Genomic DNA, 18,612 nt, shown 5'->3' with positions numbered 1-18,612 from the left:
TATGACATTTCCGAATATAGTATGTAAGTTTAAGAATTAGTTCATAATTTAAAAGAGTCTACTACCGGACCGGAAAAAATCAATGGAGTTTGGGAACTAGATAACAAAGTGTAGAATTAATTATGAACCTCATCACTTACATTCCTAACACCTACACGATGTATGTAGACACTAAATTGAAAGTACCACATCTAGGGCACCCGAAGTCCCGTTGACAACCCATGAAACAAGACTAACCTAGGATAAATAATTACAACAAAATGTAGTGAAGTAAATGAAGCCATTCATTTAACCAACACCGAATTCAATAAGCGGAACCGAGTCATGAAATCTAAGCTATGCATTGAAGCCGAATTTAACCGAAGACATGTATTTTAAAAAGTTTAACAAACAATGACATTTGCAAGTGTGGGAATAGTTGGCCTACCCCCATGAAAGATATATGTATTCACACTTGGGATCAAATATATCTAGGTTGACATGACTTCGTATATATATGATTATCAACATACTTTCCTATCTTCCAAAATTTCCAAACCTAAAAACCATAGACAACCTATATATAGTATATATAGTATATAAATATATATATATATATATTATCACTATATATAGTATATATAAACTCCAAATCGTATATATAGTATATATATAATATATATATTATATATATTTGGCATCCTATATATAACAATATATAAAAGTATATATAGTATATAATGAAAATATATATATATATAAGTATATAAGTAAAGTATATATATATATAGTACATATATGAATATATATACACCATATATATTGAAGTATATCCACACATATATATTCATCGTATATATAATATATATACAATATATAGTTAAGTATATATATACGTGACATATATATATTAGATTCAACCAATGTTATATATACTATATATAATATATATATATAACAATATATATACTATATATACTTATATATATACTATATATAGTATATATATATATAACCATATATATATAAATATATTACTATATACTATATATATAAGACACTTATATATTATATATATAACGATATATATAAATATATATAGTATATATTTTAACATATACAACATATATTAATTATATATATATATAAATATATATAGTATATATATTAAGTTTATATAGTATATATAGTTGGAATGTGTTTGAACATTCGTATATATATATATATATGATCTGTGGTATATTCAAATATATAAGGAAGAGGGACTTTAGTATATATATATATATATAAGTTTTACATATATACGTATACTATTGATCACATATATATCAAATCGATATTCCCAAGTATATAAGTAAGTATATATAGTATATAGTATTATATATATAAGTATATATAGTATACGGAGATATATTGCTCGTATATGGATATATAAGTATATATAGTATATAGTGTATATATAGTATATATATATAGTATATATAATATATAGTGTATATATAGTATATATATTAAGTTATACATATATATAAGTATATATAGTACATATATATTAATATATATATAAATATATATTAAGTATATATAGTATATAAGTATATATAGTATATATATTAAACGTATTATTTTGGTGAATTGTATATATAGCTTATTTTAGTCATATATAATAGTATATATATTATCAGAAATCTTGAATGGCCTGAGAGAGATATATATATATATATATATATATATATATTAGTATATATCTTCTTTGTAATATATACTAAGTATATATGGATATATAAGTCGTAGTGAGTGATATATATATATATATCTGAAGGCACTATATATCAATGTCACATGTGATAATGTGGAAAATTACAAACATACCTGGATGGTCTGTAGGGACCTGAACCAGAGTATGGATGGGTTTAATAAAATATTGCTTTAGAGTAGAATATGACTAGATATAACAAAATATTGTTTTTCTTTTTAAATTTTCTTACAAGCTAAAAGGAGAGAACCCTTCGTTTAACTTGGTAATGAAAGTCGGTGTGTGCACTTTTTGTTATACTTTCGGCTACATGGTAATGTGAAGTTCTGTGTTACTTCCAGTACCACTTTAAAGAAGGAAAACTGAGAGAGAAAAAGCTCTTAGACGAGAAATTTTCAGGTAATCTTTAAACAATTTCAAGCGTCATGGTCCATGAAAATGTTTTGGAATGTATTAGACACTGAACTGAAATAACATCCTACCGTAATACTCCCTCTGTCGCATATTAGTTGTCCTGTTTCATTTTTCAAGAGTTAATTTGACCAATTTTTAAAACTAAATTGGATTAGATTAGTTCAATATTTTAAAATTATATTTTACATATTTAAAAACTACACGAAAAGTACTATAAAATGCAATTTTTTTCATATAATATGATGAAAAAATATATCTCAAAATATTAATCAAAATTTATTTAATTTGACTTTTTTAAAAAAAAGTAAACAATTAAAATATGGGACGAAGAAAGTATATTTTTTAGTACTTAATAACGGACTTTCCAAGAAAAGTTGGAAAGTAGTCAGTGGGGCGGCTATAGATGAAAGTGAAGTTCTCTTTTGTCGTCTGCAGATGACCGGTGATGGATCCATTCCTTGGTCACCAAGTAATAGAAAAGGTAAATAACTAGATGACTCCTTTCACACGGTTTTATTTTATTTTTGTAATTTTGTAATTATAGGCTATTCGAAATTTACTAGCCTAATTAATCTAAATTCTCACCGTGTAGAGCTTATTATAGAGAAAGTGTTTCTATCAGGAATTTTTTAATTTTCCTTAGACCTCTCTGATTAAAGGTGAAAGAATCTCATTTCAACTTAAACAATATTTTATGCGGTTTCTAGGCCAAAGTAATTTCCATGAGGATTCTTAATTAGCTGAGTCCTCCATACTAATTCCAAGAGTAATAATATAAATAGGCCGTGTGTCACTGATCTAGAACTATACAATCTTATAACCTCTAGAAACAAGAAAACTTGGTTCCTTTTTGCTCCAGAAAAAAAAAATCATTTTGAGCAATGGAATCTGATTCATCCTCTGATCTTACTCACCTTAATGAAGAATTGCCAAAGAAAATTGAAGAGAACAAAGAAGATGATCAACCAGACATAATAAGTCTCAGGTTATTGGACAAAGAAGATGATCAACCAGACATAATAAGTCTCAGGTTATTGGACCTGACAGATGTCGATGATTTTATGGAATGGTTTGGAGATGACAACGTTAGCAAGTTCTGTTCTTGGGACACTTTTAAATCCAAAGAAGATGCCATGAATTATGTTATTGATGTTGCCATACCACATCCATGGTTCAGAGCAATTTGCCTAAATGGCAAGCCAGTTGGTTCTATTTCTGTATCACCATTTCATGGAACTGATAAGTGCAGGGGTGAACTTGGATATGTGTTAGCATCAAAGTATTGGGGCAAAGGGATAGCCACGAAGGCGGTGAAGATGGCGGCGTCCGCCATCTTTGTAGAGTGGCCTCACTTGGAGAGGCTCGAAGCTGTGGTGGATGTTGATAATCCAGGATCACAAAGGGTGTTGGAAAAGTCTGGTTTTACAAAGGAAGGTGTATTGAGGAAGTATTATCTTCTGAAAGGGAAACCAAAAGATATTGTTATGTTTAGCCTTTTATCCACTGATCAACAAGTTACCTACTTTATGTAAGTAACTAGTAAGTTAGTAAATCTTTAATTAAATTGTACTTTTCAGTCCCACAAAGAAGTCACCAGAATCAGAAAATAATTTGAACAGCCTGAGAAGTATTCTTGAGAGTCCAATTTTAGAAGTGGTTCTTGCTATGATCTCCTCTGTTATTGGATTTGTAAGTTATAGTAGTAGAGTGAGTTTTTGATGCCACATTAGTGATTTGAACTTGCCAACTAAAGCAAAATTTTCAGCCATCCTTGCGGTTTCGCTGAAGTATACTACTATTAGTTTCCCTTATATCAAGGGAATACAACAATTTATCTATTATCAAAAATTTTGCTGAAGAAAATTCAATTGTCCACTATCAATGCTTTTCTTGCATTTAAGTTCAAAGCAAATTGCTACTTTGTCCTTGTGCTTCTTAGCTTTCTAGTATCATTCAGTGTTCACACAGTCTTTCAGCTCATCTAATCATCTAGATGATGAAGATGCTACTGTAAAGTACTCTAGATAGATTTTCACTTAAAAGAAGGAAAATAAAAGAAAATGGCTCACAAATAAATATCCTCCGGATGTAGCCTTCAGATTTTGAATGGAACTCTTTGAACATTGAGCTACTCTTTAAAGAACTTTTAAGCTAGTATTTACAAAATTTCAAATTTTCAATCATTTCAAACATCATGGTATTATTGCAATGTAAAAGATATTGAACTGAAAACAACATCCTAATTAATTTATAGTATTTATGATGAATTCTCCAAGAAAAATTGGATAAAAAGACCTTGTTGACTCCGTGTACTAGACCACCAAAGTATTTTCCCGGTGGATTGGTTATTCTTCATGTTGAATTTTATATAGGGTCAGCTTGGTCATGTTTCAGTACTTCTCTAAAACTATATGTAATTTGTATCCTATAAAACCAAGAAAATTAATGAAATTTGAGGACAGGTTGAAGTTGAGTGGCCATGAACATGCTGCTGCAGATGATTATTCAGACATAAGTCTCCGTTTATTGGACCTCAACGATGTTGATGATTTCATGGAATGGTTTGCAGATGAAAACGTTAATAAGTTCTGTTCGTGCGACACTTTCACATCCAAAGAAGACGCAATGAGATGCATTGCTGATATTGTTATACCACATCCATGGTTTCGAGCAATTTGCTTAAATGGCAAGCCAATTGGTTCTGTTTCTGTGTCACCATTTCATGGAAGTAACAGGTGCAGGGGGGAAATTGGATACGAGTTAGCATCAAAGTATTGGGGCAAAGGGATCGCCACCAAGGCAGTGAAGATGGTGGCAGCTGCCATATTTGCGGAGTGGCCCCACTTAGAGAGACTTGAAGCTATGGTGGCTGTTGATAATCCAGGTTCACAGAGGGTGTTGGAGAAGGCTGGTTTTAGGAAAGAAGGTGTTTTGAGGAAGTACTATCTTCTTAATGGGGAACCAAAAGAAATTGTTATGTTTAGTCTTTTATCGACTGATCCACAAATCACTTACTTTATGTAGGAAATAGAAAAGGCCAAAGTCATAGATAGACCCTCGAACTTGTCCTAATTTTTCATTTAGACCCCCCAACTGAGGGTTGTACCATATGAACCCTTCAAGACATCTGTTAATGTGCCATTTAAACACAAAATTAATATGCAACAACACACAAATGGTGCGTGTAATTCACTCTCGCTGATGTGGTAAAAAAAAGCCAATGAAAAAGAGACATGTGGCGTTTAATTCCACATAATCCAAATATAAAAACAAATACAAAGAAATTTGTTTTTTCAACATTGAAATTAAAAAACAAAAAGAAAAAGGCAACTATCTCTCTCCTCATTCATGTTCCCAATCCCTTTTTCTCTCGTCTGCACACTTTCATCCGCCATTGACGACCAAGGTTCCCAATTTCTTCTTCCTTTTCACGCCTTCACACTAACCTTCACTTTTTAATCCACAAATCCCTCTCCTTTATCCCTTTTAATTCATTAGAAATTTCATCGTTTTTCTTCAATCATGAGATACTAACATGATTCAAGTATTTCTGGTTCTTCTTCGTCCTCGTTCAGTGAAGGTTATGGCAATGGAGTGTCGGGGTGGCGTGTATGGTGTATGACTTGGTGTTTTAGGGGTTTTATCTTTGAAAAAAATTGAACAAAGTTATTTTTTGATCAGAAATGGTATTTATATATAGTGATAACAGGGCGGTATGATTTTTGATAGACGAATATTGACTAATTTTAAATGAATGTTGGCGAGATGATGGTGGTTTGGTGGAGGCGGTTATGGCGGCAAAGGATCTCTGACACCCAATTTTTTATTGTTGGTGATATTAAATTATGTTTATAGATGGGCTATCTAACTTTTTTTTGCTGTTGATGTTTAATTTTGATTATGTGGGCGTAAGGTGTTAGTGGAGCAATCAAGAAGTGAAATATCGGTGGCTTCAAAATTTTTGAAGAGCAAAAATATTATAGAGATGGGTGGGCTTGGTGCTGGAGGAAAACCATGACGGTTTGGTGGTAAAGCCGGTGGTTTTGGCGGTGGAGTCAGTCAATGACGACGGGTGAAGAGAAGATGAAACCAAGGAGAAATAGAGAATTGTGTTTTTCTTTTAATTGTTTTTTCTCTCGTTGACACTTGTCATTGGGACCCATGTCAACAACATTATTAATGCGATTCACGCTCTCATGAGCAACAGCGTAACACGCATAGTGCCAAGTGGCCCGAGGTGTCTAAGTGACACGGTAAAAGTGATCTTAAAGAGTTTAAATGGTAGCAGTCTCACTTGGGGGGTCTAAATGAATTTTATGGATAAGTTCGAGGGTCCATCTATGACTTTGGCCAATAGAAAATCTTTAATAATTGGTTTCATCAGCATAAGAATGTTTAACCCCCTGTTTGGATGGTGGTTTCCCGTGGTTCATTAATGTATGGTTTTCTATGACACCATGTTTGTTTTCATTGTTTTTAAAATTATGTGGTATGGTGTTGTAAACCCGTGATTCATTTCATGGTTATATAACCATGAAAAATCTCAATTTTTGAGACCACGGATTTGGTGGTTTTTTCGTGGTTACGTATTTCATTTCTCCATTATACCCCACCCTCCACAACCCCACCCTTGCCCTACCACCCACCCCTACCCCCAACTACCCCACTCCTCTGCCCCCCCACCACCCACTACCCCTCACCACCACCCAACCCCACCCCACAACAACTCACCCCCACCCTCATTCCACACCACCCACGTCACACCATCCACCCCTCTACCACCCCCACGTACTACCCCTCACCACCACCCAACCCTACCCCCACAACCACTCACCTCTACCCTACCACCCATTACCCCCAGTCTCATCCTACAACCATCCACCCCTCCACCACCCCCACCCACTACCTACTTATTTTTTAAAGTTTCTATTTTATTCTTTACATGAGTTTTATTAATATATATAAATTAGTTTCTAATTAAGAGTTAAGGATATTTTAGTGAACTTACAAGTTATTATATAGTATCATACAGTCAAACCAAACAATACAAATGTTATTAAACCACAACAAACGATACGATATCCAAACATTGTGTTCATTAATACAGTACAATACAATACAACACCATACTGTACCATACCATACTATACATTAATGAACCACGAGAAACAACCACCCAAACAGAGGGTAAATGGCCTGAGATTCTTGAGGGCTCCATTTCTAGTTCTAGCTATGATCTCCTTTGTTGACTCTGTTATTGGTTTGTAAATCTTAAATGAGTGAGTTTTGGACCATATCAGCATGTGATCCTGTGGAGAAGTGTAAGCCACCAATATTTTGTAAATGGCAATGTGAAAATATGGAAAAATAGGGTCATTTGCACTTGGCCCTCATAGCAAACAACTTTTCCCACAAGTTATGACCCACGACATTAAAAACTTATGCCCTGATGGGATTCCTAAAGGGAAACTCTAGGAATTCAACACGAAATAAATTGCAAGAAATTAAAGCATAAAAGCAAGACACAATTAGTAATGGATTTATGGACAAACTTGGATTGGCTACCAAATCCCCCCAATCAAACCCAATTATAGGCACCTATACTATTCGAAATTAAGTAAGAATTAACCCAAATGAATCCATAAGTGAGTAACTCTAAATGAAATCAAGGATAAAGGTTCATTCAATAATAATGAAATCACAATCTAGAACTATGCTTAAAACTATGCTCTCGACTAAACAAACTATCACGCAAATATATTGTCATGGGCGGCTTTCCAGCCATGCCCCATGACCCCTTGGATGCACCCCATGGCGCCATGGCAAGCCTCTCAGCGCCTAGCGCCATGGTCGGCCCCGTGGTCTCGGACGCGCCAAGTGACAAGGTTGCTTCTGCCTATGTCACCCCATCAATGTCCCTCGCTCGCGCCCCTATGCTGGCCGTGCCCCAACACGTGCCCAGCGCCCAGTGTCTGTACCCCAGTGTGCGCGCGCCTTGTGCCTGCGCGCGCACGACAGTGCCACGACCGAGGGTGCACATGGACCTGCTCTAGTTAGGTCTCTTTTGTTGTAAATATAGAGTAGTTTACTTTATGTATTTTTGGTTGTGATTCTCTAGCAAATTTATGTCTAGTCCTGTAACTTGGGTTTTTATTTTTAAAGCATTATTAGGGGGGATCAAGCAATCAAAACTTTCACGCAAGCATTCAATTCTCTGTACTGGTGTCTCTCCCCCTCGATACTGCTTGCTATCATTGTAATAGTTTTCATTAATGCAAACAAGCTCTCTTTCTTTCTCATTCTCAATTCACTTTTCTGTTCTCTCAATTGCTCTTGACATTGGTTTTTCGGCACGACACTGATAGTCTCGTCTAGCGTGCGGAGGGGACCCCGGTTGGCAGATAATAACCTTGGAATCATTGGTTGCTTAGCCTTACGTCGCCCTTCCAAGAAGTCTCAGGAAGGCGCCGCGTAACAGTTGGTATCAGAGCCTAGGCTCGATATCGGACGAGGGAACACGTTGCTATTATCATTATTTTCTGACCATGGTGAACCATGGAGACCGCCTCTTGATTTTGGAAACTGCGGTCAACAGACTATGACCCGTGACTGAAAGAGTGGAGGACCTGGACCGCAGGATGCGGCAGGCCGAACAAGACATTGTAAATATTGCTACTGACACAGATGCAGCCGCGCAGGCAGCTGCCACACAACGAGATGAGGATCTGGCCTACAGGACTCAGGAGGCAGATAGAATGACTGCCATGCAAGAAACCATCGACAACTTGACTAATCAGCTCAATGTTGTCAACGCTGCATTACAAGGCCTACTCCGAGGAGGGGGCAATCCTATTGGGGGCGAGGCAAACATTGCCTCAGCACCCCAGAAACTCAAGATTCCTGAACCAAAGCCATATCAGGGTGCTCGAAATGCCAAAGAGGTAGAAAATTTCATCTTTGACATCGAGCAGTACTTTGACGCTATGGGAGAATTGGAAGAGCCCAAGAAGGTAGCAACTGCTGCCATGTATTTACAAGGTGACACCAAACTCTGGTGGTGTGTGAAATACGAAGCCATTAAAGCTGGTGAGGATGCTCTTGAGACATGGGAAGAACTAAAAGCAGCTATTCACTTACAGTTCTTCCCCGAGAACGTCGAGTATAATGCACGGAGGAAGCTTTGAGAACTCAGGCAAATGAAGTCAGTCCGAGATTATGTGCGCGAGTTCTCCGCACTCATGCTGAACATAAGGGACATGGGCGACAAGGACAAGCTTTTCACGTTCATGGAAGGTTTGAAGCCCTATGCCCGCGTGGAAATACAAAGATAGAGGGTCGATTCCTTGCCCAAAGCTATCCAAGCTGCAGAATGCCTTAGTGACTACCAAGTGGACGCTCGAAAGGATAGACCTCAACCACCAGCCCGTGGGGGATTCAAAGGGGGCCAATCTCACAATGCTGGCCCCAGCAGAAGTGGAGGAGATCGTAGTACAACCAAATCTAAAAGCTCCTCCTCAGGCAGCAATAGTGCTGCATCTCATAATAATGATCGGGGGTGGAAGCCCCCCTCAGGATGTCGTCATTGCGGTGGACCACATTGGAATAATGAATGCCCACAGGCACAGATGAATGCCCATTAAATTCTGCATGATGGGACTGACGACGATGAGGATGATGCGGATCAGACAGAACCGATAGGTGCCTTCAATGCACTTGTTTGTTCCATTTCTAGTACTGTAGAGGGCACCAGTGCCGGTATATGCAAAAAGAAAGACCCAAGCTCAACTTCCAAGAAAAGAAAGATAAAGGCAGGAGAGGGGCCTCCTCCCAGAAAGGAGAAAACCCTGATGTTTGTCGACTTGAGAGTAAATGGCAAACCTATTAAGGCCATGATAGACACAGGTGCTACGCACAACTATCTGGCCACCACAGAAGTAGAACGCCTTGGCCTAGTGGTTGGAAAGGGTAAGGGTCGCGTCAAAGCTATCAACTCACCGCCCCAATTGGTGGGTGGACTAGCCAGAGGAGTGCCGGTGAAGATGGGTCCTTATGAAGGCAAATTCGACCTGCGGGTAGTAATCATTGACGACTTCGACTTGATAGTGGGGTTGGAATTCATGAGACAAACTAACATCATTCCCATACCCTACGCGGATGTGCTACTGATGATGGGAGCAAACGGGGCCAAACCCTGCATTGTCCCATGCACAACCGTAAAGATGGCCTCAGGAAATATCTCTACATTATCGCTAAAGAAGGGGGTCCATCGATAAGAACCCACGTTCCCGGCTACCCTGTGCATTGAAGAGATTGAGCATTCTTCAGGCCCCATTCCTGCGCCTGTGAAGGAGATCATGAAGGAATTTGAGGATGTCATGCCGCAGGACATGCTAAAGCGGCTTCCGCCTAGGCGGACGATCGATCATGAAATTGAACTGGTGCCGGGTGAGAAGCCACCTGCCCGAGCACCCTATAGGATGTCACAACCCAAACTCACCGAGCTTCGGAGACAGTTGGCGGAGATGCTGGACACGGGGATCATTGTGCCCTCCAAATCGCCTTACGGGTCACCTGTGCTATTCCAAAAGAAGCATGATGGTACCCTAAGGCTCTGTGTTGACTATCGGGCTCTCAACAAGATCACCGTGAAGAATAAGTACCCCATACCACTAATGGCGGACTTGTTTGATAGATTGGGCGGTGTCATAGTGTTCACCAATATAGACTTGAAGACAGGTTATTAGCAAGTCCGCATTGCAGAAGGAGACGAGTCCAAGACGACATGTGTGACAAGATATGGCTCGTTCGACTTCCTAGTCATGCTGTTCGGCTTGACCAATGCTCCAACCACGTTTTGCACTCTGATGAACCAGGTCTTTCGAGAATACATTGACGAATTTGTGGTGGTATACCTGGATGACATTGTGGTGTATAGCAAAACGCTGGGCGAACACCTGGAGCACCTAAGGAAAGTCCTAACTCGGTTGCGGGAGCATGAGTTGTATGTGAAGTTATCTAAATGCTCCTTTGCCCAAAAGTAGATTGACTTCCTCGGACATGTTGTCGAAGAGGGTCGCATCAAGATGGACCAACAAAAGATCCAGGCTGTTACAGATTGGCCGCCACCCAAGGATATCCATGCCTTGAGGGCATTCCTTGGCCTATGCAACTTCTATCGACGGTTCGTCAAGAACTACTCTCTTATTGCATTGCCGCTGACTGATAACGTCCAAATTCACTCTATTAATTAGAATGAGTACGGTCGTATGCAAATATAATTTACCCAACTATGAGTCGGGGTCGAATCCCACAGAACAATATATAGGCGATTAGGAAAAAGTATGGAATTTTCACCAACTAAGCTAAACCCAAACGATGGATAATATTTTGGTTTTTGGAGAAAATTATAACTAATGCGAAAATGTAAACTAACCTAGAAAGCAAGTAAAATGATCAATGGCCACAAGCACGGATACAAGGGAAACTACGCTCGAGTAACGATCCAATGTATTTCATGATTTACAAATAATGGTGAGTTTATATTACTTAGCCTCGGATAATGACTCTAAATTAGCATTTCCGAAGACTAACTAGACTACCTAATTGAATATCCCTAAAGCAATTAGGAGCATTAAGAACACCCGAATATGGCTACAAGTGGTTTACGCCTATTCTAGGTCGAATTCCATTAGATGAGGGTTAACGCCCCAAATTCTTGTTAATTAATCTTTCCCAATCTCGAGTTTGCCTCTTCCAAGTTTAAACCGAAATAAATGGGCAAGTCTTAGGGTTAGCTACTCCCTAAGAATCATTCAAGTGAGATTAATTAAAACAACAATAACCCACTTCATTAAGAATAGAATCATTCAACACATAAGCAAAATAAGAGATTCAATCTAAACATAAACAATGTATACTTCCATAAACAAGGTTCAAGTATTGAAATGAAATACCACACATCTAAATATTCAATACAAAATAAGGAATTGAAGAAAGGATTAAGAAATATCTCATTAAAGTGCCTCCAATATTCTCCTCCAAGGTGTTGGTGATGAAACCCTAGCCTCGAACTTGTGTTGTGCAAAAAATGAAAATGTTTTGCCTAGTCTTCCTTTTATGTTTCCCAATTTTTCCAAGTCCAAAAATGACAAAATATGCCCAGATTTTCGTTTTGCGTTCTGCCGTTTTTGCAAATCTGTCCCGTTTTTTGCAAATCCACTTTTTTGACAGTTTTGCAAAAGCTGATTTTGTCCAATTTGACCTCTTTTTGACTTTATTTTCACTTGGTTTCTTCCGATCACTTCTAAATCACATAAACCTGTAAAATAGATGTAAATGATATTAAATGCTATTTTCTCACAAACATAGCAAAAATATAAGATTAGAGAAGAGATAAGTTGGTAAAATACCAACTTATCACTGACAGAGCTCCTTAAGAAGATCATACCTTGGGATTGGGCGCCAAAGAGAGAAGAAGCCTTCAACTCACTAAAAGTGGCTATGTTTAGTAGCCCTGCGGACCAAGTTCGAAACAAGGATGCCTACGATTATGCATTGGACGGAGTCTTACTACAGGAGGGGCACCCGGTCGTATATGAGAGCCGGAAGTTTAAGGATGCGGAGCGGCGCTATGCTGCCCACGAGAAAGAATTATTGGCTGTCGTCCATTGCTTGAGCCTTTGGAGGCACTATCTTCTGGGGTTCCCATTCGTGGTGAAAACGGACAATACGGTTGTCAGTCATTTCATGACCCAGCCAAAGCTAAATGGCGACAAGCCGGATGGCGAGAACTCTTAGCGAATTTCACTTCAATGCTTTGAATGAAGACCAATCATGTTGCGGATGCACTAAATCGAAGGGCTGATTTAGCATCGGTATGTCTGCTTGCCACCTTTAGGGGGAGTGAGGTGGCTACCACCATAAAAGATCAAATCTAGGACCTCCTCACCAAGGACCCTTCTGCACAGTACTTGGTCGACCTAGCAGGTCAAGTAAAAAGTCGCCAGTTCTACATGGAGGATGGGTTCCTAAAGGCAAAAGGAAACCGTATTTATGTTCCTAAAGGAAGGGATCTGCGGAGTACTCTCCTGATGGAATGCCACGACACTCTATGGGCAGGCCACCCAAGAGAGGAACGTACCATGGCACTGCTATGCCGTGCTTATTATCACGGATAATGTTGCTCGGTCGATGTATACTTGCCTAGTATGCCAAGTGCGAGGATGATATTGGATTTCATCTTTTGGGAAAGCGTTTACATCACCGACTTGCCCAAGGTTGGAGATCACGACTATCTTGGTTGTGGTCGATCGGTTCTCTAAGTATGCCATTTTTATTGCGGCACCCAGTATATATCGCGGATACAACTCGACTCTTCTTCACCCAGCATCAAATATTGGGAGTCGCCCAAGGATATCGTTAGTGATCGCGACTCTCGCTTCACTAGCAACTTTTGGACTCAGCTCTTTAAGTGCCTAGGGTCCAAACTGAGTCACAACTCAAGCTTCCACCCGCAATCTGATGGTCAGACGGAGCGATTCAATGGCATGCTGGAGGAATATCTGTGGCATTTTGTTCTCGGCTCGTAGAAAAATTGGGTGAAGCTATTGGATGCGGCCCAACTGTGTTTCAACTCACAAAAGAGCTCTAGCACAAACAAGAGTGCTTTTGAAATTGTTATCGGACAAAGAACCGCTACTCCCACACACTGTGAATGCCCCAAATATGTCAAAATCTCCACGAGTAGCTAGCTTCTCGAAAGAATGGAAGCATAATTTGTAGATAGTGCGGAGCTCTCTTGTGGAGGCGCAAAAGCGGATGAAGAGACATGCTGATCAGAATCGTCGCTTTGTGGAATATCAGGTCGGGGACAAGGTGATGATGAAGATCCCAAAGAGATACCTATTTGCGGGGTCCGCTGACCCCCGCCCGCGTGTAAAAATACATTGGACCTCTGTCCATTGAGAGGCGCATTGGAAAGGTAGCATACCGGGTGGATACCCCAGCTAGGTGGAAGATTCATCCTGTGTTCCATGTCAGTTTTTTAAAGCCTTTTCGAGAAGACACGGGACCCTTCACGAAGCCCATTTCCACAATACCCGCATTCGAGGCCCGCAAAGAACCGGGAAAAGGATAGTAGAAGCCATCATCAACGATCGAGTCATACATGCCTCGAGGAAATATCACCAAGAGTTCCTGGTGAAATGACTGGGATGTGATGCAGAAGAGAATACATGGGAGAGGGCACCTTGTGCTTACAAGCACCTGATCGATGAATATCTTGCAAGTAAGGCGCTGAGGACGTCGCCAACTCAGGTGGGGGAGAATTGTTAGGACCCGTATTTTTTCTTGTACATTGGAACAATCCGGATTAATTATGACAAGTTAAGGACAAAACTATTTCGGATACAAAGTCGGGATTTTTGACCTTTGATTTTTTTAAGACATAAGTTGTGCATGAATTGATTGGTATGGAACAATTAGGAAAATTTGGGACCAAAAGTGATAAAATTGGAAGTTGAAAAATCATCCATTTTCCATAGTTGGCCATGTGAGTGGATTGAGGCCCCCACACAATTTTTGTGTCAACTTTTGAGTGAACAACACGTGTGGGCCACAAGCAAGTGGAGATATTTAGTATGGCTTAAAAGATGACTTTCAAGTCATCTTTCTTCTTTACACTTAGCCAAAAAAAAAAAGACCAAGAAGTTGGAGAAACAACCCCAACCTCACGGCCAGCCCTCCAAAAAAAATCACCTCCCCTTCCAAGCGTTCAAAAATTGATTTCTTGGTGTTAACCCATTATTTTGAGGTCCCTAAGTAGAGTGGAAGCATCGTTGGAGCGATCAACCTATTAATTTTTCATCTTTTGGAAACCCTAGCCTATTGGAAGTTGAAGAGAAAAAAGGTAAGATTTGATCTTGTTTTTGTGTTATGAAGGTTATATTCATGTTGTAGTATGTTAATATGGTTGAAAATTATGAAATAAAGTATGTTGAAGTTGAGGCCATATGTATGAGGGTTGGGCGTGTGATGGGTGTGTGTGTTGTGTGATATTGAAACTATGAATTAATGCCTAATTAGTATATTATGACCATTGTAAGGTGAAGAACGATTGAGAATCATCCATGGGTGTATGTTAGTGTGCTAGCCGAAAATGGGTCACCTTATGTGCAAGAATTGAATTAGTATCGCTTATTGTTTTAGTCGTCGTCGCCATGAATTCTATGTTGGAAATGAAAGTTTATTGACTCAAATTGATGTTGTAAATGTTGCGGACTGATTTGGAGGCTATTGTATATTTAATGTAATTGGTATATGGATGAGATAGCATTGTTAAAATAAATTGTGAATACAAATCATGACGTGAAAATGAGGAATGGGTATAGGGGGCTGCTCTCGGTTTAGGGGCGTTTTCGGCTAATTTGGAACAATTTGGGTTGTCGGAAATGTTGTACGAATTGCTTAGAATGTCCTTAAATATTGTTGGTAGGGGTTTGGGTTAGTATGTGAATGTATAAGCGTCGATTTTGGCTTGAAGGTAAGTCGTCGAATTGAATTTACGTAAGTTGTTGAATAATGGAAAAAGAAAGCTATTGTTATTGTATTGCTTTCCGGATTGGTTGTTGATGTTGCTAGGTTGGTTATTGTTGTTGTTGTTGATTGATATATAATGAGTTAAATTCTCGGGGTGTCCTATTTATGAAATGCTGCCCGAATTCCGTAGAATTAAAGGGCAAATTTGGAATCTAATGCCCAAAAAGTCTTTAGCCAATATTTGGCATTTTATGGCTTGTTTATAGATCGTGGGCAGCCCGAATCATAGGTTGGGTTAGCTTGAGTTTGGATCGTTTTGGAGAGCGTTTGAGGTATGTAAAAAGTAACCTTTCTTTTGGGCATGCCTTAGCTAAAGTAGGCTATGATACGAGCCTCTAAAAACTCTATTCTCGAAATCCGAGCTTGTCTATGATTCGCATGTGTTTCCTTGGTATTCTTGTGCTCATATGCCATAACATTGATCCTTATATCCTTGGAATTCATAGTTTGTAAAGATTTCTTGAAAGCTGATTTTTGGTTTTAAAGCTTATTCTTTAGTGATTCCAAAAGTTCAAACGCTCATAACTTTCTCAGAAAAGCTCGGATTGCTTTGAAATTTTTGTAGGAGTTTGTATGATGTAGGATGAGTATGTTTTTCATAGGCGGGCCCAGCTCGGGTCTACACCCATCCGTGGGTCCCGCGATACCCTTTTATGTAATTTAGACAATTTTTGAAGAAAATGTTGTAATGATTATTCCGATTTCAAATATGACTATTTTAACTACTTTATTGAGTTTGATAATAAAGTTTGACACATAAGGACGATTTCAGAAGGTTGTAGCTTTGATGTACTAATTCCGATAAATCTGAAACTTGTTTCTGCACTTTCCGATGTTAGTAAATATATTTGGTCACCGGATTTTTGAAAGGTAGCTTAATTATTTATTTGCTCATATGCATGTGATTTTGATACGGGATTATGATTTCTGAAGTTTGGCTTGATATGCTTTCGAGGGACATTCGGAGAAAATTTGAATTGACTATTTCCTTGGGTTGGAAATAGTAGTACGCTTTGGTTATTCTATTGGGTTTGTAATAATGATTTGTATGTCGTTATATGATATTGCCGCTGGGTATTCGGCCGCGGTATGTTATGTTATGTTATGTATGTTATGTTACGTGATATAGCCGCTGGGTATTTGGCCGCGGTATGTCCTGTGATATTGCCGCTGGGTATTTGGCCGCGGTATGTTCTGCGATATTGCCGCTGGGTATTTGGCCGCGGTATGTTATGTGATGTGATAGTGCCGCTGGATTTTGACCGCGGTATGTGGTGACACATTTGGTTCTATGCATAGTTCGTTTTCTTGAGAAAATATTATTAATAAGTAAACGTTTTGGTATTTTGGATATGTACTTACGCTTCGATTATGGCTCAGATTTGATATATTGTATATTTCTACTTTGCATACTCAGTACATATTCCGTACTGACCCCCTTTCGTCGGGGGGCTGCGTTTCATGCCCGCAGGTCTTTTGGTGATCCGCCGGCCTAGGATTTTCATCAGCGGTCTTGGAGTGCTCCTTATTCAGAGACCTTTGGTACATACTCGTCCGTGGTGTATATATTTGTTTGTTCAGGGGTACGGCGGGGCCCTGTCCCGTCATATGATTCTGTCTGTCTGTTTAGAGGTCTGTGGACATGTTTGTGGGTTGTGCCTACTTCCGTACGGTTGTGTTTGTATCTGTTGTGTTTGGGCGATCCCATTCGCCGCGGCGGCCGGTCCGCATATGTATATATGATGTTTTGTTGGCCCTGTGTGGCCTTTGTTGGTATTTTCTGTGCGCAGGGTTATTTTGGATAGTCTGTAAAACAAAGGAAATTTTTCTGCAAATTACATAAATTTGAAACATAGCCTTGTCGGCTTCTGTTATATACTTGGATGTGTTTGACATAATTTGAGATAGCGTTGGATAAGTGTGTTTGGGTGCCCAGATAGGGCACTAGTCACGGCCTACAGGGTTGGGTCGTGACAGAAGTGGTATCAGAGCGGTTTGTCCTCGGAGTGTCCACAGATCGTGTCTAGTAGAGTCTTGTTTATCGATGTGTTGTGCACACCTCTATAAACGGGAAGGCTACGGGACATTTAGGATGTTGTCTTTTTTCTTCATCTTAGATCGTGCGTTAGAGATCGGGATGATCCTTTTCTGACGAAATGTTCTGTTTTCAGTGATGCCTCCGGAAAAGCCAACGGCCCGAGAAAGGGTAAGTCGTCGGCCGGAGAGACGCGAGTCGGGCTCGAAAGGGTACTCGGACCCTTGCTCAGATGATGCGTGATATTGCGTCCCGGCCAACAGACTCTACTACGTCTTCTTCATCAGAGGAGTCTGGAGCACCAGTACCTGTACCTCCAGTTCCCCAGCCAGGGGCGGACGATGGTACCCTACGAGAGGCAGTACAGTTGTTGACTCACGAACGGGGAGCAGGGATAATCGTGCAGACGAGCGCGACGAGTCACGGGCTCACGTGATTTCTTACTTTGTGGGCCGAGGCGAGGGCCGAGGACCGCCGAGGAGTTCGTCGGCGGTGCGGCGTACCTCGATAGTGCTCTGCGAGACGAGGAGTCGGTTGAGATGGCGTCATCTCGGTTGCATGATGTAGCGACGATACGAGTCATGCTGTCCCGGAGGGTGAGGGCCACTCGGCATGTATGGGGTGAGTTCCTCGTTTCCTGGCATTTGTTGAGCGACGGGCGAGAATTCGGGAGTACGGACTTAGAGGTTGATTCAACGGCCCGATATGCGCTCGTATGTGGGCGCTGAGCCGGCCGGTATATAGTGAAAGTATATAGTGGGGGCACGGCATCGGTATTTCGTTGACGGTTGCTTGGTATTGGCGACCCCGATGCGGTATGGATATCGCCATT

The 18,612-nt window shown here is 39.7% G+C and overlaps 1 protein-coding gene across 2 annotated transcripts; it reads left to right on the top strand.

Annotated features, from left to right (window-relative positions):
* Nucleotides 1-2,028: 2,028 nt before the first annotated feature.
* LOC132047087 (uncharacterized) lies at nt 2,029-5,179 on the top strand. 2 transcript variants are annotated; one of them, XM_059437994.1, is made up of 3 exons: nt 2,029-3,134; nt 3,180-3,677; nt 4,612-5,179. In XM_059437994.1, exons 1-3 carry the CDS (start codon nt 3,031-3,033, stop codon nt 5,171-5,173), a joined length of 1,164 nt encoding a protein of 387 aa, XP_059293977.1. In that variant the 5' UTR covers nt 2,029-3,030; the 3' UTR covers nt 5,174-5,179. The 2 variants fall into 2 exon arrangements, with proteins under 2 accessions (XP_059293977.1, XP_059293968.1); XM_059437985.1 differs by having other exon boundaries at nt 2,036-3,677.
* Nucleotides 5,180-18,612: the final 13,433 nt, after the last annotated feature.

The sequence above is a fragment of the Lycium ferocissimum genome, chromosome 1, assembly GCF_029784015.1.
Source record: "Lycium ferocissimum isolate CSIRO_LF1 chromosome 1, AGI_CSIRO_Lferr_CH_V1, whole genome shotgun sequence".
Classification (NCBI taxonomy): domain Eukaryota; kingdom Viridiplantae; phylum Streptophyta; class Magnoliopsida; order Solanales; family Solanaceae; genus Lycium; species Lycium ferocissimum.
The sequence above is the reverse complement of the archived record's forward strand: the minus strand, read 5'-3'. Positions and strand labels throughout refer to the sequence as shown.

Excerpts from the sequence above, each read along its gene's own strand:
- LOC132047087 (XM_059437985.1), top strand. The coding sequence starts at position 3,031 with ATGGAATCTGATTCATCCTCTGATCTTACTCACCTTAATGAAGAATTG. Across the intron at positions 3,678-4,611 it reads CAACAAGTTACCTACTTTAT|GTTGAAGTTGAGTGGCCATG; the intron begins GTAAGTAACTAG and ends ATTTGAGGACAG.